This window comes from Astatotilapia calliptera, chromosome 2 (assembly GCF_900246225.1).
Source record: "Astatotilapia calliptera chromosome 2, fAstCal1.2, whole genome shotgun sequence".
NCBI lineage: Eukaryota > Metazoa > Chordata > Actinopteri > Cichliformes > Cichlidae > Astatotilapia > Astatotilapia calliptera.
This window is the reverse complement of record NC_039303.1, coordinates 20,444,922-20,466,013: the sequence shown is the minus strand read 5'-3', so window position 1 is coordinate 20,466,013 and position 21,092 is coordinate 20,444,922. Positions and strand designations below refer to the sequence as shown.

Below are 21,092 nucleotides of genomic sequence, written 5' to 3'. Positions count from 1 at the left end.
AAGAAGAAGAAGAAGAAGAAGAAGAAGAAAAGCTACCAAAACTACTACTGAAACTCACAAAGACGCCTCCTGCTTCCAGAACCATTAGGTGGTGTGGCTGATCCGCAACTATATGGCTGCCATAGTGAAATGTGAGGATGTGATGGATGTTAAGAAAATACACACAACCAAACTGAAGTTTTATTCTACAGGAAATAAAGAACAACAGGTCACACATCCTTTAAGATCAAATCTGCAAAGTTAAAGAGTTAGGGATTAGCAGTGGACCAAACCACTATTAGGCCTGTGGGGGTGGTAGGGTGTCTGTTTTAAAGCCTAAAACCATTATGTGAAGGTGAAAACACAACCAGGCCGTGGAAAGGAATCTCGATAATGTCAAAGTCCGGGGAATGAAAATGCTGTACCGGTGTGCCCAGCCTGCGAGCGTCGGACACACCGGTCATATTTGTTTTAAAGGGTTCAAATCAAACTAAAGTTTCACAGTTAAGACATCACATTTCCAACTGTGCTCCACTTCTGATGTACAAACAAACAAACAAACACAGAAACATGCTTTATAATTTGTTCTTTACTGCGCATTATTATGTACAAGACAAATTCTCAAAAGGCAATACAAAACGAGTATCACATATCTGCATATGCTTACTGCCAGACACACTGAAACGACACAGACGACGCATCCAGCAGCAAACCCAGCTCTAAGTGCCTAAGTAGCTTTATACTTATGTTTCATTTACACTGGAAAAGGATTCATAGTCGACAACACTCTGCAACGCAGCGATGCATTAAACAATTTCAAACAGATGACTGAACGCAGCGGCAGCGCTCACTGATTATCAGCTTTTTGGGGGCGGGGTTTGGGAGATTTCTGCAGGATACTTGGAGTTGATCAAAATATCAAAAAGAATTCAAAAATATCAAAAGTGAAAATGAAAAAATATAATTTACACGGACGAGTGTCCACGGACCTGATTGGACGTGCTTCTCTTAAAGTAGATTTAAAAACAAAGAACAGCTCTGGATTTAATCCTCATCTCACTCTCAGACCACGGACTATTCCATTTTCCTCAAATATATCAGCATTTATACCTGCCTTATAATAAACACACACACACACACACACACACAGGCCGGCAGCATCGTGTAGGTCCATTCTTAAGAACGAACAGAAGATTTTTTTCTGTTACTTTATCATCGTTCTGGGTAAATGAAGTGTTCTCATATAAAAAAAACATCTCTGTGCTCCCTTTCCTGAAATGTTTAGTGATGTGAAGTGGATTCATCCGAGTTAAAGTTAAAACGTACTGGTGTGAGGCTGCAGGTGTCTCATTCCGGCACCTCATCCCAAACTACGAATCTTTAAAAGCAACCAAACAAACAAAGAAAAAAAAATATCCTCCTCGAGTAAGACGCGTTAACTTTCGGGGTCCTACCGTGTCATTTAGAAAACAGAAATGAAGGAGTAAAAAAGAGCCTGCCTTCAGCTGTGGAGCTGGGCATTTTACACCAATCTAAAGCCTGAAGCTCAGGATTAAAAGATATTTGTGTGCAAACCGGTTCTGCTCCATCCTGGAGCCTTTCAGGTCCCACGGGGGGCGTGGTTTCTCTAAATCTGACCTGGCCTGTCACTGGACTATCTGGGGCATCTCGCTCCAGGCTTTGGCTTTCTTCTTGGCCAGCGCCATCCAGGGGGGCTCGTCCTGGGCCAGAGTTGTGGGAGGCAGGTTTCGCTGGGAGGGCGGCGTCTGTCCAGGAAGCCCCGGCGCTCTAAGGACGGGCTTTTCCGAGGCGGTCCTCGATGGAAATGGGGAGCAGGTGAGCGGAGTTTTAGAGGGAGATGATGGAGTAGCAGGAGATTTTGGAGCGTCTGGTGTTGACAGGCATCGCTGAGGGGGGTTAGGTTGTGGTGGATACTTTTCTTGGGGTGGTGGGACATAGGGTTTGGGGGCAACACAGGGGAGGGGCTGGGATTTTAAAGGCTGAGGCGGCACTGGAGTCGGAGGAGAGAAAGGCCTTCTGGCCTCCTTGTCTGGAGACACTGACGGCTTGCTCATCTCCAAATGAGCCCCTGCGAGAAAACACACACACACACACATAAACAATAAACCCGAGGAGAGACTTTGACAGAAATGTATTTTAAAGTTAAAGCTCACAGACTATTTACTTCTGACCTCTGTAAATAGTCTGAAAGACTTCAATACTAACTTCAGGCTGTTGTGCAACACCACCTTTCACTGTACACCACCCACGTGAGGCCAAGATAGTGTCTAGTGTTTTCTACACTGTATTGTTTATGTGTGGATTTCCACTAAGTTGTTATGTACAATCATTACAATCAGCCTCCAACACAAAGTGTTAATTATTTATCTACTGTAGCAGAGGCTGACCAGACGAGGGCAGCAGTGCATAGTGAAACAGACATTTGCTGAGGTACTGCACAAATGATGAAGGAGCCTAATGAATGGACTGTGTGTGTGTGTTTGCATGTGTGTGCATGCAGACCTTTGCCTTTGGTTTCAGCTGTTTTGGTGCCTTGCTCCTTGCTTGCAGCTGAGCAGACGTATGTTGGAAGTGAAGACTTTCTCTCTTGGTCCTCCTGAAAGAGCAGCAGCAGAACAGTCACATACAGATCACGTGGTGGCGGCGTACTCTGCACGCATGCATCCTGTTTTTGTGCATCTCTGTAGGTCTACCTTCTTGACAGTGATCTCCTCCAGTGAGTTTTCCTTATAGATCTTCTGCTTCTGTTTGGCCACAGAGATCCAGCTGGGAGGATCAGATCCAGTAGAAACAGCGCGGCCCGCAACTGAATCTAAATTAACAGCACACACAGTTGTTACGCCACAGGCTGGCTCGCGAGCTGCTTTCTTACACTTGTCGAGTTCAGGATTGTTACGCTCGAGCAGATTAATACGGCGAGGCTGCGCAGCGCGCCTGTGATCTTGTCCGTGAGCAGTTCGAGCGGTCTTTAGTCTGAGCTGTGGCCATGTTTAATATGAACATCCACCACTGACACAGTGTATACATGACAGAAGCAAAGAAGAAGCATGATAATTCCTCTTTAAGTAAAGATGAACGTGGACACACACCTGAGACGCGCTTCAGTTTCCCTCCACTTTCAGCTTGAACCTCTGGCTTCTTAGGCAGCGCAGGTTTGATGCTGACCGGTGGACAGATGGAGGGCTTAACACTGACTGGCTGCGGGGAGTCAACTTTAGAGCTGGGTGGCTGAGTTTGTGACTCAGTCGGAGGCTAAAGGATAATAAATAAAACACAAATAATACATTTGACATGAATTTAAGCTTACAGTTTCAGGTTTCCTGCATCATGTTTGAGAGGTAAGAAGTTCAGAGTGTCCTAGAAACCCTTAAAAAGCTTTTCAATCACCTCTGTGTTTTCCTCCTCTGAGCTGAAGCGCAGCAGAGCCGAAGTCTTTCTCAGCCGAACTCCGAAGGGATTGTCCGGGTTTCCCTCTACAATCACTGAGCTCTCTGCAGGTGGCAGCGTAAGAAAAAGTGGTTATAATTTACCCTCCTGTGATACAGATTAGGACACTTCAGACAGCAAACATCCAGTGTTTGCAAGGTTCACTTTAAAGCATACACAGCATGCACGTGCTAGTCCAGTAAAATCAGCCTCGTCTAAACACAACCGAAGTGGATCCTGTCCCTGCAGAAAACGGCTTCATCATCTACCATCACACATGTTCAGCGCTCTTACCTTCAATGCTCGCAGAAGTAGAGATCTTGGGTGGAGCCGGTGTCACACTGCTTTGTGGTTTGGCGGTTTTCACCCTACTGGGGCTCAGCACCAACTCGACCTTTGGTGAAGTCGCCAGTTCTGCTTTCGTGACCGAATCCTCGGTCACAGTCTCCGGCTCCTCGCAGCTGGATGGTGCGACAGCGAAGGGGGAGGAGACAGAAGCAGGTGGGGAAGGAGGAGGGTTCAGACTTTGTGATCTCTGCCAGGCGGGAGCGATCGTGAAGCGGACTTTAGTATGATCGGGGCTGCAGGGCGGCTGGCTTGTCTTTTCCTCAGCCGGTGCAGGAGATGCAGCGTCTTGATGCGTTTCTTCTTCTTCTTCCTCCTCCACACCGTCAGCTTCCTCTTTATCTGCAGAGGTGGACTCTGTGTCATGTGAAGCCGCTTCACTGGCGCTGTCACTGGAATCTGCAGCAGCTGGAGGCAGCTGGAATAAAGACGTGGCTTTTTCTGAGCTGGGAGAAACTAGATTTATGTGGACGATCGCTGTGCTGGTCTTGGTGGGACTCCTGGCCTCGCTCTTTGGTGACTGCAGGGACAAAGGAGGCGGCTCGGGGGAGCCGTCGTCTTGTTCTGCGGCTTCACTCGGACACTCCTCCATCTGTTTAGTGTCTGACTGCGGCGTTGCTTCCTCGCTCTCCAGCTCCTGTTCGCTTTGATCTGCATCACTCTGGCTCCCTCCCACACCTTTCTCCGATTGGTCTAACCCCACGCTGAGGTCAGCCCCCTCCTCTACTGTGTCTTCTCCCTCTTCAGTCTCATCTCCAGAGTTTTGGTTGAAATCTTGCTCCTTCTGCTCCGTGGTGAGTCCTTGATCGCTCATCTCTGCTGGAATTTGATCATCATCTTTGAGTTTTACAGCGCACACTGCGTCACCTTCAAGCGCCACACCTTCATCCACCTCCTGCGCCACCACCTGAACTTCTTCACCCGGCGTATCCGGAAGCATCTCAGGCATCTCTTCTGCGCCTCTCTCCTCTCCTTCCACTGCTTCCTCTGCCTCCTCCACTTCTGTCCTTTCAGTCGTCTCGACTTCCTCATCCTCTTCCCTCATCTCCCGCCCTTCCTCCTCCATTTCAGACTTCTCCAGCTTGATTGCCTCCTCCTCGTCCCCTCCCTCACTCTCCCCATCTTCTTGTCCCACGTTGTCGTCACCTGCCTGGCTGATAGTTTGGCATGAGAGCACGCTGTCGTCCTCTTCAGGCTTGACTTCTACTGCCTGCTCTTCTCCTTTCTCCTCATCCTAGCAAGTGAAAAAAAGGGAATGTGACTGTGGCTAAATGGCATGAATGAGATTTAAGAAAACATGATCACATCCATCCATTTGCTTCCGCTTATCCTTTTTAAGGGTCACGAGGGGCGCTGGAGCCTATCCCAGCTGCCTTAGGGCGAGAGGCAGGATACACCCTGGACAGGTCGCCAGTCTGTCGCAGGGCTAACACACAAACACAGACAGTGCTCTAGACTAACTTTTTGACATGGGTTGCAAAGTTAGGTTGTACGCCTAACTCTAAAAATTTAGGCGTATCGGCACAAAAGTTAGGCGCACTCAAATTTTTCAACCGCATCGCTTAACACTGCAGTTTTACATGTGCAATGTGCACTTTCTTTTGGGGGGGGGGGGGGAGTCCATACAGACAATATTCATTTCTAAATTATTAACTAACAAACGTGTGCTTAAAGTGCTTTGTCAATATTGTAGAAAATGTTAAACTTAATCATCATCTCGGCTCCTCTGACGACCTGTTTGCTGCTGTCTGTTGCTGAGAGGCAGTTGGGAGAGGGGACACTTGGGCAGTGCATTTATTGCAGCATATAATGTGTTTTCTGGATACACTGTGCTTTTTCAAGATTGATGGCACTGTGTCAGAGCACTGGCTATGACGGTTCAGGCCTTAACTTAACAAAAAAGTTATCAATCGTTCTTTTCATCTTTTCTCATTACCCACAGCTACATCCACTTCTGTCGAGCGTAGGCTGCTCACTAGGGCTGGGTATCATTGCTGATTTCCATAATCCATTCGATTCCGGTTCTCAAAGTCCTGATTCGATTCAATTTAGCCTCAGACAGTCAGAAATATTATAATTCTGATCATTTATCAGTACTGGTACATGTGAGACTTCATCAGAATTGTGAAAATCACAGCAGATGCCTTTATGTGAAAGTAACTGAGAATAAAACACAGAAAAACATGAAGGAGATTTTCCTGGTCTGGCTTTTTATAGCAGATAACCTTAAAAATATTCTGCAATTTTGCATAATTTTAAGAAGTTTAAATTTCTTCAGTATTGAACAGCAGAAATTAGGCTTTCTTGTCCAAGGTCATTTAAGTGAAAAAAGAAAAAGACAGCGCTGTAAACAACGGTAGACTGGTGGGTAATAAGCAAATGAATAATGCAGAAAACAGATTTGAGACGGGACACTGTTCATTAACGGATTCCACACAAAGACGTAAACACAGAGCGGACCCGACGTATCAGAATCGCTAAGCTCCAACAGCGTGTCCGTGTAAAGGCTGTCGGGTGAGAAAGCCGAGAAAGACGAAGCTGATTCTGATGTGTTGGGTCCGCTCTGTGTTTAAGTCTTTGTGTGGAATCCATTAATGAATTGATATCACCTTATTCAAACTACTCACCTCTCTCTTCCACCTGCACTTTCAACTGGACCACAGCCAATCAGAGAGGTCCCGCCCCTGACTATCTCTGATTGGTTTAGTCCACGATAAAGTGTGTCTGTTGACCACACGGAGAGTTGCAGAGATTTTTATTTTTTTTTTGTTACCCGAACAGTTGGTCGCACAGGTGCCACCAAATTTTTTTTTTTTTTTTAGTCGCACCACTGAAAAATTTGGTCGCATTTGCAACCAAATTGGTCGCACTCTAGAGCCCTGACAGACAACCATTCACACTCACATTCATACCTATGGGCAATTTAGAATTTCCAATTAACCTATCCCAACTAATTGCATGTCTTTGGACTGTGGGAGGAAGCCAGAGGACCCAGAGAGAACGCACGCAAACACAGGGAGAACATGCACAGAAAGACCCCGGCCTGATGGTGGAATTGAACTCAGAACCTGTGAGGCAATAGTGCCTCCCCCCAAAAAAAACCATGATCATGTTAAATCTGTTTTCTTGCATTTACCTTTTTTTCCATTTCCTGAGAGAAACTAAACTGAATAAAAAGCAAAAGTTGTAATTAAATAAAAATGTTCTAAAAATGAGAAAATAATAACTCTACGCCTCTATCACATCTGAAAGAGCTTTTAGTGACAAATGTCTTTCTGATAAAGCTTTTAGTTAATGCTGGATTTAAAAATCGAAATTCAATTTAACCTTATTTAGATTTTTAAAAATAAAGTGGATGAACATTTTTTTAAAGTTCCCTTGCACTGGAATCTGTGTTCCCTCATTTTCTCCATGCGTGGAACATTCACATCTCATGCGAGTCTAATTCTAGTTTTGGGCCGTGTCTGCATTTGTAGCTTCACATCATGCTTCCCTTTGTTCCTGCCACAGTGCGCGTTGGCTGACATATAAACTGCCTAATATATGAAGACACTCACGAAGCAGCGTCAGAGGAGTTTAGGGTAAGTGAGGAAGGCATGGGGCCTTTTATCTTCCACACAAAATCCATTTAAAATGTCAAATAACCAAAGATTCATACATCAGATCGAATAAATCTCTCCACAGCTGGTTCTTCCTCCTCTTCCTCCTCCTCCGTTTCTTCCTCAGCATCCACTCCTCCTTCTTCTTCTTCCTGCCACAAGGAAGTGACAACCTGCTCCTCTTCCTTCGTGGTCTGATCTGACAGCATGGAGCACGAGGGAGCAGCCTGAGAACTGAGGGACTCATCCACCTCTTCCTCTTCTTCCTTAACCTCCTCTTCTTCTTCCATTTCTACCTCTTCTTCCTCCTTTTCTTTGACCTCTTCCTCCTTCATCTCCAGGACGGCGCCCTCAGTTTTCATATCAAGCGAGGCAGATACGAGGGGCGTCTTCAAAGAGCTCAGCACCTCCTGTAAGAAGGAGTTCTCCTCCTCCCCGTGGTTCTGGAGCCCATCTTCTTCACTTTCAGATGCAGAGTCACTTACATTCTTACTCTCCGCTGCACTGGAAGCCATGCTTGTGTCCGTCAAGCCAGAAGGGGGCTCTGGTGTGGCCCTAGAAGCAGAAATCAAGAGATAAGATGAAACAAACCAAGCTACACTCCTGGGAGAGGAAAACCAAAAGGAAACCATTTCTATTCACCTGGGACTATCCAGAGAGGAGGCGCTTGAGCTGAGCTTGGAGGAGGGCAGGGGCTGGCTGTCGGAGTCTTCTTCCTCCGAGTGACTTGGCTCAGGAGGAGAGGAAGTGTCCGGGCCGTGAGAAACATCCTGTTCGGCATCGGACTCATCTTCTCCCTCCTCCTCATCTCCCAACAGGGATTGTATGGAATGTTGTGGTTGATCCGTCTCCTCGCTCTCCTCTTCCTCATTTTCCTCCCTCTCAACTTCTGGTTTCAGCAGAACATCAGCCACTTCTGAATCAAACACACAAAAAAGTGTCATCTTATCATCAGACTTATAAGTAACAAGGATATGGAAGCTGATGGCAGCCAATATGAACCACTTCATTATTATTTGTGTGAATTATCTATAAAAAATAATAATTATTATGAATAAATAAATATAAATATAATGAATATTAAATAACTTTGTAAAGTTATATTCATGACTGATTTTCTATTATTCAACTGTTGCAATTAAAATTATTTACACTAAAATGTGTGTCTGGTTTCTTGTAAGGTTATGCAGTAGTTAAAATTACTCACAGTAGAATTATATCTTTGTTTCCTTTAAAAACCTGATTTGTTCTCCCCTTATTCTTGTGTTTAAGTGTATGTAAATATAATTGCATTGTAATTTCACATAAAATACAGTAATATTCCATTTAATTACAGTGTTACCAAAATAACTTAAACAAATACATATATGCATCTTTTGCACTCATGTGGACTATAACCCTTCTATTTGATTAAATACTTTTGTTTTAATATTGGCATTCACAGGCTTCCATACATGAAAACTAGGGGCTTTGCGCACACACCTTCTGCCTCCTGCTGGTCTTGCAGCGGTGTGGAGGTCGTCAGCTTCGCCTCCATCTCAGACTCTTGCCCTGCTTTCCCCTCTGTTCGCTGCACAGAAACGAGACATTTGTGGTGACATCAGCATCATCAATCGCCAATGAACAGTCAGCTAAGCAGTCCTAGAAAACTGTAGCAGCACACATGTGATAACATCCAATACAGCAACAGGTCTCATGAATTTGTATCAGTAAAATCACTTTTTTTCTCAGCGTAACTTCTTTGAAAAGTTTGAATGACTGAGAAGGACGAACGCCTGTGCAGACAGGACCACCTGGCCCGTTCTCTGGCTGCTGTACTTTTCTGCACTCACTTTAAGTTTAACCTCCATATAAAAAGGTTTTTAGATAATGTGGGGAAACTATTGACTAATCACTTTGATTGTCCCACTGTTTAGGTTTCTTTTTTATAGTTGGGGAATTACTTTGTTAGGTCCAGTTTTATCACAAAACAGAGACTCTATGCAATGAGAGCCACGCCATGAAAAGCTATAAAGATCCATTTAAAGTAATGGGAGTATTAGTGTTTATTCATGCTAGAGCTTTTGTTCCCCCTCTTACACTGGCAGGTCTCCTCCTGGCTTTTTGCCTCAGGGCCAGCTTGTGCTTGGCTGCAGAGTTATCCAGACAGACAAAAGGACTGGCCGGCTGGCTGAAGTCTCCTGGAACCACCAGGGGGCTCACTGCTCTGCTGGAGGCTGCGCAGGACAGCTGGGAAGACAGGAAACACTCATTTAGCATTTAGCAACACTCAACCAGGAGAGATCTCTGGGGACAGAATTTGACCATCCATCCAATTGTCCACCCCCACAAGTGGGACGGTTCCAAATAGAGGTGGTCAACTCTCAGACATCAGCCACACTTGTAAGAAGCTTAAAAGCACAAACATTGAAAAATCCCCCAAGGATGCAAACAAGTAGCCAGAGACTGAGCAGGAGAGGGGGAGTCCAGCTGTACAAACATGAGCAGTCCTTATCTGCAGAACCAACACTAGTCTGTCATCACAGAAACCTACCTCTCTCACCTCTCACAAACTTACCTTTTCACTTATTTCAACACGAAACCCACAAAAACACTGCTCTTCTTCCACTAAAGACACACACACACACACACACACACACACACACACACACAGCAACACACACTACATGCTAATGTCTGTCTGCATCTGTTAGACTGTAAAATACCATTTCATAGTTTTCATTCTGCATGTAAACCAAAAAGTGTGTTGTGTTGTATGAACACATGGTTTGTTTTATGATCTAACTGAAATTACCCTTAAAACATATTCATGAAATATCGCATAACACAGTACTTCTTTAACAAAATATAGGTTTCCCTGTGTGTGTGTGTGTGTGTGTGTGTGTGTGTGTGTGTGTGTGTGTGTGTGTGTGTGTGAGAGAGAGAGGCAGACTCTTAATGCTTTAACTACAAGCAGACATGCTGACTGCCAAAGAAACCATTGGAATGCACTCTGAACACTCAACACACACACACACACACACACACACACACGGTCAGTGGAATAACATGTACTGTGGCTGGAGAAAAGAAAAAGAAGGTCAGAGAGAAGGAAAGGGGGAAAGCAACATACAGAGGAAGAAGAGGTCAAGCTGCAGACTTCCATTTAAGGTTTGAAGAGAAGCTGGAGGATTGGTTATGACCACACCCAAACAGACACACACACACACACACACACGCACGCCCATCTTCCACTATCACAGACGGCACATGACAACTATTTCCTGTGCTGCAGATATGTGTTGAACATAAGCCTCTCCATTTATGTCCGTACAGGATTTAAAAACACGACACTGAAAGAAGTAAACAGCCAATCACGTTCCAGTCTCCATGGTGAGAAAGGATGCTGAGCCAATGTTATGTCTGAAGCACCGTTTCATCACCGAGTCTCAAACAGTGACTCACAATTAAAAAACACTGATTCCTTAAACCTGCAATAAGTGATACACTGTAACCTTATATGTTAGTATCCATTCGTTTCCAATTGGCCACCTGATGTTATATCCAGTATTGATTCTCCTTTTAATTCATCTAGATCTCATCTAATAACAATAAAGATTATGCTGTTAATCAGCTGGTTGCTAACGCTGTCAGTGTTCACTTACATAATAGGTGGCTTCATATACATGGCACTAATGGAACCTTTGAGGATGCTGGGAAACTTTGGGTCCTGCTTTGACACGTACCGCCTAACTAAGCACTGCTGCAGACCATGTGCAGCCTTTCATGCAAACAGTATAGATGGCTGTGAGCCCTTTCAGCGGGATAAAGGACCCTGTCACGAAGCAAATATAGTTCAGGAATGGTTTAAGAAGCACAACGACGAGTTTGAGGTGTTGATTTTGCCTCCAAATCCACTTAAGCATCTGTGGGATGTGCTGGCCAGACAAGTTCATCGTGGTGCCAGATACCACAGCACAGTTTCAGGGGTCTAGTGTTTCCTCGATGGGTTAGGACTGTTTTGGAAGAAAACAGGGGACCAAAACAATATTAGACAGGTGATTATGATGTTATGTCTGATCTATGGACAATCTGGCTTCTTTATGCAACTAGCAGAGTCGCTCCCTGCTGGGATCTGGAAGTATTACAGACATTTGTGTGCCGGCTTCACTTTACAACACAATGGAAACAATAAACTCAGGAGATGATTCTCAGATCATCTCATTCTCAAACGATGTTCTTTGTCTTACACACAGTTTGATCATCCACTGCTAATAGAAACAGGCAGTCTGAACTCCTCTAATGACCAACTTATATCCACAAACTACAGACAAGTATGTGTGAAAAGATGACAAAGTCTGCACTCTTTATATTTACTGTAAATGCATTTAACACTGGCTGACCTAGACCTAAGTCTCCACAGTGACGTATGCTGACAGCGATGGTGTGAGTCAAAGCCTGGATTGTTGCAAATAAATCAAATTCATTTTCTAAATAAAGCCTGGGGGGAAAAAACAAAAAAGAAAACAACAACAACAACAAAACCCACAATCAAGTAAACAATTGATGTCTTAGTGAATTCTCAGTGGATGGATAAACTGCACAAAGTGCCACTGTAAGTGCAGTCTATCCTTGACCACATTCCTGTGTGTGGAATTGACTTTAAAGGGGATATTTTCAGGGTTTTGTGTGCCTGTCATTGTAGCCAGCCATTTGTGGCTCTTTCCAGTGGGAGAATGACCAAAACCCGCCTGAAACTGCTAAAAGTACACTATCATTAAAGGCTCCTTTGTCATAGTTTGCTGACTGTGCTTCTAGGCCATATTATAGTCAGTGAGACTAATTGATGTTCTCGGGACATTTGCCTTATCGTGAACTGGCACTGTGATTCTCTAGATCCATAAAAAGGACTCATTTGAAATTATTGTTAGGGAGAATATGAGGCATTCTGGGTAACACTGGTTAAACCGCAGATTTATACGCAGGGTCAGGAGGACGACAATTTAAGGATACAAAAAAGAGAAAGCTGAAACAAAAAGACTAAAAGCAACAGAGGGGGAAAAAGAGCGCCAAAGAGCGGGAACATAGGGAAAGATGTCACTTTGCATGAAGGGGCTTTTATTTAGAACCAAGAGCAGCGTTTTAGTGATTAGACGGGATCATGAGATTTGTTCTCCGCCACAGTCACATGAGGAGCAATCGCACACAGCTCCAACACATCCACAAAGATTCCTCCTGGCTTTAACAAATCACATCGATCTTACTTGAATCGCTGTTTTGGTTGCAATGCCACACGCAGGACACGGTGCAGATCGTAAAGCATCGCAGCGTGGAAGTTCACTCGTCGGTAAATGTGTCGGTTGTGAATGGAACAAAGCATGAAATAAACAATGCAGTATCTTAGTTTTCGTTGCGCTGACGCTTACCCGGTCCTCATCGCTGTCTATTCCCTCCAGACTGATGGAACTGTTCGCCTGAGCCTGATTCTGGGAGACGCACCAAGAACAAGGAGAAGAATGTTAGGAGCCAAACTCAGGGGCACTAACAGAAGGAAGGCATCATTGAAAGCATGTCTTTATCAAGACCGTGTGAACTGTTGTGTATTCTGGTGGGCTGCAGGGTAGGCCGTCATCCTCAGACATGGTCGCAGGATCTTCTGCCCTCTTCACACACATCAGAGACGGTGGAGAGCCCAGTTTGATGGCCTGCTTCAGCTGAAGCTGCAGAGGAGGGAAAAAAAAAAAAAAGCACATTTATGACAGCAGGGTTAGTGTGTGCACGTTTCAGGCATGTGCTCACCTGTTTGTTTTATAAGGAAGTGAAGGTGTTTATCATTACTTACAGTTGGGGAAACACCATATCTGAGAGCCTGTTTAATAAACTACAGCTCTGTATGAAAGGCTAACAATGGCGTGTTTGAGTACATGTTTATTGAGCATTACAGCTGTTTGCAGGGGGAAAAGATCTTTACTGTGGTGGAATATGACTAACAGGGAATGACCAGTGAGGACTCATAGCTGGGCACTTGACAGAGAAGCGAAAGCCCTTTGAAAGTGATTGTGTATCTGTGTGTGTAGCTGGTATCGCAGAAACTCAAACAGTCTTTATCTGCGTGCTTCCCTGTAACAGTCAGTCAAGGACTCATTTACTCAGTTTCACAGCACAGGACAATACAGCTTTTCTGTAGCAGGGCTGGACACTGGCACGCACCAACACACACAGACACACACGGACACACAATACAAGTTTCTTGACAAAGTCACAAAGAATCTGCTGTTCTAAATGTTTCTATTTTAACATAATCAGCTTATATACTGGAAGCTGTTTGTGGGTGGAAGCTAAAATTAATCTGAAATGTAGTTTTTTAATTTAAATGTGCGTGAAAATGTGCTTAAAGGGAGGGTTCACCTCAAAAACCACATTCATGCATTTCTCCCTTTTAGCACTGGTTTGCCCATATCAGCTGTACACATGTCTGCTCTCTGTTGAATATAATGGAGCTAACTGACACTTGCACAAAGATTCTCGTGAGCATTTACCCTTCTATTAAACTGCACCTGCCAATCATATCACTCTGCTCATGATGCTAGCTGCGGTGTGACAGGGTGGACATCCTCAAATTCATCCTCCGCTCCGCTGTAATAGTGCACTGGTAGTCTATAGGTCCAACGCAGAGCACGGCAGAGCTCCACCTGTATGTAGTAGCTGTGTACTGTCACCAGGGGGCAGCATCAAAAATATGTTGAACCAGTGGTTAGTGTGTTACAGTTGTTAGTGCTTGCCCTTTAGCCACGGTCCCACAGAAGACAAAAGTCTTTGTAGTGGAGTGAAAATTGTCCACTTGTCGGGCCACAGACAGTGTAAAAAATGGAGACACTGTAGCCGCAAAGTTGCATTCTCTTTAACGGCCACCAGGGGGTGATAGCTGTGGTTGCTCCTGTATACACCAATGAGAAATCGGCTGTCAGCTGTGACCACAGTAAACGATTTCCTGATAGGTTTATGGACCAGGTTACTAGTTTTGGGTAAGAGTGAGCAAAATGTTAAACTCACTGACAGAAAGGAAGATGATCCAATGTTAATGACTTCTGATAGACATGTTACTAGCCTGTGAGCTTCCTGGTCAGATTTACCCCTCGACTGCAACATCCAGCTTCAAAACACCAAAGAAGGCAACGTTGAAACATAACACAACTTCATAAAGCAGTGGCTGACCTCACAGCAGCTACACCTGTCTTTTATATCATCTCAGTTGGCCGGTGTCCTGTTTTTGTGTGATTTTTCTGGTAGGACAGGATGCAATTGCATCTTTGTAGCTTCTGTATTGTCTGAATTCCTACGCTTAAAGAGCTATATTACTGGACAACAAACGCAGGCCCAAAAACGCCATCAAATGGAATTTTTTCTATCTGAAGCTTTCTGGACCGGTCACAGTGGCAACACCCTTGTTTAGTGAGTTACTACATGACAGTCACTCTCCTGTGCATCATGTTAATGGCCTTGTAGTGTATCGATCCTTACATAATGTGTTTATTTTTGGCTCTGGAATGGCCTCATTCTGCTTATCAAACAGGCAGCACAGCTCACAGCGAGGATTAAGGTCAGGAAATCTCCATTAGATTGTTTTTCCACAGTAAATTCACTTTATGGAAATCAATCTATTAGCAACTTGCATCTCGCCAAACTATCTGTGGCTGTTTTGCCTGAAAACTCTTGGATTTGATTATCAGGCACTCTGCCCGTGTCCGTTACACACTTTCTGATCTACAAAGGAGCCCAAATCAAACACTTCCTCTGTTTTATTTTAGCTTACAGGAGAAAGTGTTTCTTTTTAGCAAAAATCGCTTAAAGGAGTTGTTTGAGTCTCACTCCTCTGTAGCTCAGCGGAGCCGTTTCATTGGAGGTCAGCGCATCCATCTGGGTCTCATGTCTTCCCCTTTTAGCCCACTATTGTGACAGATACTCTTTCTATCTGTCTGCAGTTCTTCTCATCACGCGGTCCTTTCATTTTGCTTTGACAGAACTTTAATCTCTATTTGTGAAACACATCAGTTCCGCCTGTCCAAACCGCTGCGTTTATCACATTACACATGGATCAAAACTTGTGTGTAAAAAGTCAAAGCTTATTTAATGCCACTTATTACTCGTAATCCCACAGGCTTAATATATAGCAGATCTGCTGGCAGCACTTTGTTCAGTGCCCTGGGGCATAGAAGTGCTCACTCCCAAACACACTTAAATGTGTCAGACTGTGAATCTTTATTGTTTATTATTCCTTAATAACCCCTGTAGTCAAAGGTCAAGGGGTCGGGGATCTCTGGTGTACTAGACCTGAGAGGACTTTAACTTTAACATGTTTATCTTTGATCCGGTAACTGCGTTTGTGTGTGCATACCTGGAGTGATTTCACCTTCCCATGAATGCTGTCCTGCGATGCCCCCAGAGCCTCGTTCGCCTCCGATGAGTCAGAAACAAACACGGAGTCATGTGACAAAGCCTTGCCTCCCAGACTGATCTTCGACCTTTGGGAAACAGGAAGACAAAGAAATAAACACAGCACAGAGTGATGTTTCACAGCTTCTATAACAAGACAGGTAGAAGAAAAAAAGAACCAGATGGCGGATCACGACATACAACAACATACCATAAACTACCCATGCAGAGTGTTTGGAATGTGTCGTATAAAAATATATATCAACTGAAAAGACACTTTTAGTTTTTTAAGTGATGGTTTGTTGTCTCCCAGTAATTAGGATGATGAGAGAAATCAGTAAAATGTAACTAGATATTTCCTGTGACAGACTGAGACAAAGCAGGAAGTGGCACCGCTTAGGAAAACAAAGAAATTCAGGACTTTTCCACAGGAAAACACACATTCTTCTAATTGTTACAAAACAGGAAGCGCCGAGCCTTCGCTGAGGTGAGTTTGACAGAACAGGAGATGGATGTTAAAACACAACCTTCCTTTTTTAAATGTGCTCATGACGTTATTGACCTGAATGGATGGATGAGCTCCAACAACGTGAGCAGAAATATATCATTTGGCTACAGAACGGTGCGGTTTCTTGATGAATCCCTTAAACATGGCAGTAAAGTAATGATATAATATTCTGGATTCATATTTTGCTGGGCTCAATTAAACCCCATAATAAGAGCTAGCATTTTAGATGCTTTACATCTGAAAGGGAAATGGGAGGAAAATGGTTCTGCTTAAAAACACACCGTTTATGTAGTTTTAGTTCCATTCCATTTCCTTCAAATTGATTTTTGTCATATTGTCCTGTCCCTCACAAACAGAAGCTTTGATCAACAGGTCGGTGGGCTAGTCACAGCCCGAGATGTGTGCTACAGATGACCAGTTTTTAGATATCTCTTCTCTCTGACATCAAACACAGCCAGGAGTAGAAAAAACTGTCTAAAACTGAGTGTTCGGAGCATTCTGAAGCCTTTCGGCTCACAGGGTTTACCTAAATGGTAAATGGCCTGTATTTGTATAGCGCTTTACTAGTCCCTAAGGACCCCAAAGCGCTTTACACAACCAGTCATCCACCCAGTCACACACACACACACACACACACACACACACACACACACACACACACACACACACACACACACACACACACACACACACACACACACACACACACACACACACACACACAGGTGATGGCAGCTACATTGTAGCCACAGCCACCCTGGGGTGCACTGACAGAGGCAAGGCTGCCGGACACAGGGCCCTCTGACCACCACCAGTAGGCAACAGGTGAAGTTGTCTTCCCCAAGACTGAGACTCAGGTTGACCTAATTATTTGAAATGTTGGTCCATGCTTAAAGGTAAAGTGTGTAAAATCTCACCATTAGATGTCATTAGACTAAAAATCGCAATCAACTGAATTTTGTCTTTATCCTGTTTTCCTTCTCTCACCCCAACCAATCACAGCAGATGGCCCCGCACCTTCCTGAGCCTGGTTCTGTTGGAAGTTTCTTCCTGTTAAAAGGGAGTTTTTCCTTCCCACTGTCGCCACAGTGCTTGCTCATAGGGGGTCATATGATTGTTGGGTTTTTCTGTTTCTGCATGTATTATTGAAGGGTCTACCTTACAATACAAAGCGCCTTGAGCCGACTGCTGTGATTTGGCGCTGTATAAATAAAACTGAATTTTATTTTCCTACTCCTTCCAGTTCTCCCAGTTCATGGAGAGAAATTTGCCTCAAAAGGGTTGCAAATGATTATGATATGATCCACAAGCATAAAGTAAGATTTAGAAATGTGTACAATGATTTGTGTGTAAGGACTCACACCCACACACAAATATGAAGCAGTCTGAGGACACGTAAAACGATTTTACAAATGCGTCCATCCAAACCTGAAAAAAACACCGAACATTTATGCACAATTTATCAAGTTCATGAATCCGGAACAGATTAATCCAAGTTTAGCGATTTGTTGGAAGATATATGATGCACACTACTCAATGTATATTTACGAGTATTTACAACCGACTGTAGCTTTAATACGAAGATATGACAAAATGAGCATATAATAAATAAGTAGAGGCGTGACAGGTCTTAGTTGAGCTCTGTGTACTTTCGTCAGATTGTAAATAAAAGCATTTCATTCAGCACACGTGTGCGATCTTACCCAGAGCCTTTATCCTTCTCTGCTCGAGTGAGTGTGTTGCTCTCTGATGCTTTGCTGACATTGTCACTCGACTGGCTGGCTTTAAGGCTCGCGTCCGCTCCTGCAGCTGATGGATCCTTTCTCTTCTTCCTGGCAAAGAACCTTTTAAACGTTTGGAACTTGGACTTCTTCTTTCCTGAGAAGACAGAATCATGAATCATTGCATGGTGGTGCACAGTTACATGCTGATGAGAACATTACACACACGGCATCTTTACACACTGCCCCAGTGTGAACTCGAGTTATAGAGCAATTAGTCCTGTGGTGGATGTAAAGACACAGGTAGGCAGCCCAGAGGGAACCACACAGAGCAAACGATGTGTGTGTGTGTTTGCAGAGGCCAACATGAAAACTGAAAATACACATATGCATAAACAGACACAAACTCAAGCTTGTAAACCTACCCCCACAGTGGGTCCGTGTCTATTAGCACCACAGTGGAAAAACTCAACAGCTCTTTTATAACTTCTTAAACAGCTGTCATCAAGAACCTGAAATGGTCCTCGCTCCATCTCACATGCAACAGGGATGTGGGCTGGCTCAGCACTTATACACTACGCATTTGTCTTCAAACCACATGATCAGTATAAAGAGTAGTGCAGAGTTGGTCTTTTTTTTTTATTTTTTTATTCATCTACATAGTAACAATGGTAACATGTATAGCACTTACAATGTTTACTATGTTCATTAGCTTAGCTAATATTTACTGGGTCAAACCATAGACTGTACATAAAAGATGAACACAGCCTGTGGTTTAGAAAAACAAAGCCATTATAGAAGTGCACATTGTTTCTAACGGCCAGCAGGGGGCAGCGCTTCTTGTTTCAAAAAGAAGCCAGAATGATAACGTGGTGTAAGACAGCAGTTCATAAACCAGTGTGCAATGCATTGATTGCAATGGTAGAGGTGTAGACCTGTATACAGCTGAGGATGATGGGGAAAAAACAAAAAACAAAATCTGAATGTAGCTAGGCTTTCCAAACTGTCAGTGGTTGAAGAGCATTGTGGGTAATGTAGGTTTTGTAAGGTGGGGAGAAAAAAAAAAGCAAAAAGCATTATTGTTGTATATTTTGAGTAAACTGAAGTAGCCATCAAATAGAAAGACTTGTAATCAGACAAAAGTCATCACAAAGTGCAACATGTTTCATTGTTTTCACAGCTAGACAGAAACGGGATTTTAGCAGCAGTGACAATATTTGGAGATTTAGATTTTCCAATATATTTCTTTCAGACACACTAAACATAAACAGATTTCTAACATTTAGTTTATGTAGTTTCTTTACTCGTCCACGTTCAGCCCGACTCTGCTCAATCAGCTGGCTGCTGTGTTTGTAGCATCCCAATCAGAGAAGAGTCCTCTGGCTGGCAAACTAAGTAAGACCTATAAAATGTTTGAACAGTGTTTTTTAATGTTTCTACTCTACTTTTTAAATTTTCATTTTGTGGCCTTTAAAATCCTGATGCCCATAGGAGTGGCAAATAGCTAATATCACCTGATAATATCGGCCAACCTATAAATCGGGCGGACTATTTGTTACACGCACCACAGGAGGCACTTAAAACATCCCCAGAGAAAGGAAACAGAAGCTGAGTTGCAAGAAAGAGAAACAACAATGAGAAAGAAGAAGTCGGGAGCAAACAGAACAACTGTAGTCAAACTATTTTGAGGACTCCTACCCCTGAGCCATCCACAGACATTCTTCAGTAGAGATTTCAAAATAAGATGCATTTTTGTTCCACGAGCTGTGTCATTTTCGTCCTCCTCCCTGTGGGGAATCCTTGAGCATTCCTTCTTTTCTAAAAATATACTTTCTGGTTGGAGATAAGTCCCAACTGAAAAATGTTTGGAATCCAAACCTGGTGCTGAGGCCAAGATGCTTTAAATCTCTGGGTCACTCACTCAAGATCATGTTAAGCACATGTGGTGCATTTTCTTTTGGGATTTTTTGTGTAACACAGAAACCCAAAGACGTCACTAAAATAAAAGTCTGTCAAAATATAATGAAAACCAATTTTAGCGTCTTAATGAGATGCCATTAAATCGCACACAGAACAAGTTATTGTTGGATAACTGCAGTCCACAAAGTGCTGTCTTTACTTGAGGAGGTTCCAACCTGCTTTTTGATGAAGCTTCAGAGGCCTTTCTGCATGGCCAAGATGAACTATCAGGGGGAAGCACCACCCAACAGTACCATTTATTGTGCTATTTTAGGCACAATACTCTATTAAAGCCAAAAGGTCTGCCTAGAAAAAGGCAGCTGATTCAGTGGAAGGTCAGCGTAGAGCTGAGATATTATAGTTTCTCCATATGCATTCTGTTATGACTATCAGGACCTATACACAGTCCTGAGCTCAAAATTAGGGACAACTCAGCTGAACTGTGAGAGGATGGTGACCTTTGAAAGGGAGACAATATCAGGGCTGGGATCTCCATAAAAACAAAACTACCAGAAAAATTAGAGACTGTTCATTTCTTGTGAAAAGCAAGTGAGCAAACTTGAAAATTCAGCAGGATTATTGCACCAGCATTAGCCCAAGATTCAAAACTGAACCGAGAGCTTCCTGAAAACAAACTTCTGCCTGTTATTCACTCACATTATCTTGGACCTCAAGCCTGGGCACGAAAGACCAGTTTCATCACGTCTGCTTAAGTCACTGTGTTCACAAGAAGCTCACAACTTAACCTTTCCATGTCGACACACATCTACATCCTGGTTCCCACTCTGTTTGTTGTTAATCTGTGTGCACGTCTGTGTGCGACAGCCTTGTGTTTTCCTCCATTTCCTGCCACAACCTGCAAGGAGATATTTGTGTGCGATCGTTCGAGCTGATTGGATCTTTGCTGGGAGTGAGTAGAAAATCTCATTGCTGATATCGCTGGCAAGTACCAGCATCCAACCATCTCTGAAACAACATTTATTATTGTCATCAGAGCTGAAAGCACCAGGAGTTTCTGCATGTGTTCCCACTAAATGAGACCTCAGAGATTTACAAAACATGCACTGATAAGATTCTACTGATTTGGAAAAAACATGTATTTTGTTTCAGTTGTTGCAAACT

The 21,092-nt window shown here is 43.6% G+C and overlaps 1 protein-coding gene across 4 annotated transcripts in view; it reads right to left on the bottom strand.

The window, feature by feature from the left end:
- Positions 1–548: 548 nt before the first annotated feature.
- Positions 549–21,092, bottom strand: part of LOC113033157 (uncharacterized protein KIAA1211-like) — a 60,502-nt gene continuing 39,958 nt past the window's right edge. For all 4 annotated transcript variants that reach the window (XM_026186606.1, XM_026186626.1, XM_026186616.1 and 1 more), the window contains 14 exons: positions 17,994–18,168; positions 15,745–15,871; positions 12,935–13,069; positions 12,776–12,835; positions 9,450–9,599; positions 8,853–8,940; positions 8,013–8,286; positions 7,430–7,925; positions 3,721–5,005; positions 3,388–3,491; positions 3,090–3,252; positions 2,694–2,812; positions 2,503–2,596; positions 549–2,068 (listed from right to left, as the gene is read on the bottom strand). In XM_026186606.1, coding sequence (XP_026042391.1) covers positions 1,626–2,068; positions 2,503–2,596; positions 2,694–2,812; positions 3,090–3,252; positions 3,388–3,491; positions 3,721–5,005; positions 7,430–7,925; positions 8,013–8,286; positions 8,853–8,940; positions 9,450–9,599; positions 12,776–12,835; positions 12,935–13,069; positions 15,745–15,871; positions 17,994–18,168 — 3,713 coding nt within the window. In that variant the 3' untranslated portion in view covers positions 549–1,625. The remainder of the gene's footprint in view (positions 2,069–2,502; positions 2,597–2,693; positions 2,813–3,089; positions 3,253–3,387; positions 3,492–3,720; positions 5,006–7,429; positions 7,926–8,012; positions 8,287–8,852; positions 8,941–9,449; positions 9,600–12,775; positions 12,836–12,934; positions 13,070–15,744; positions 15,872–17,993; positions 18,169–21,092) is intronic.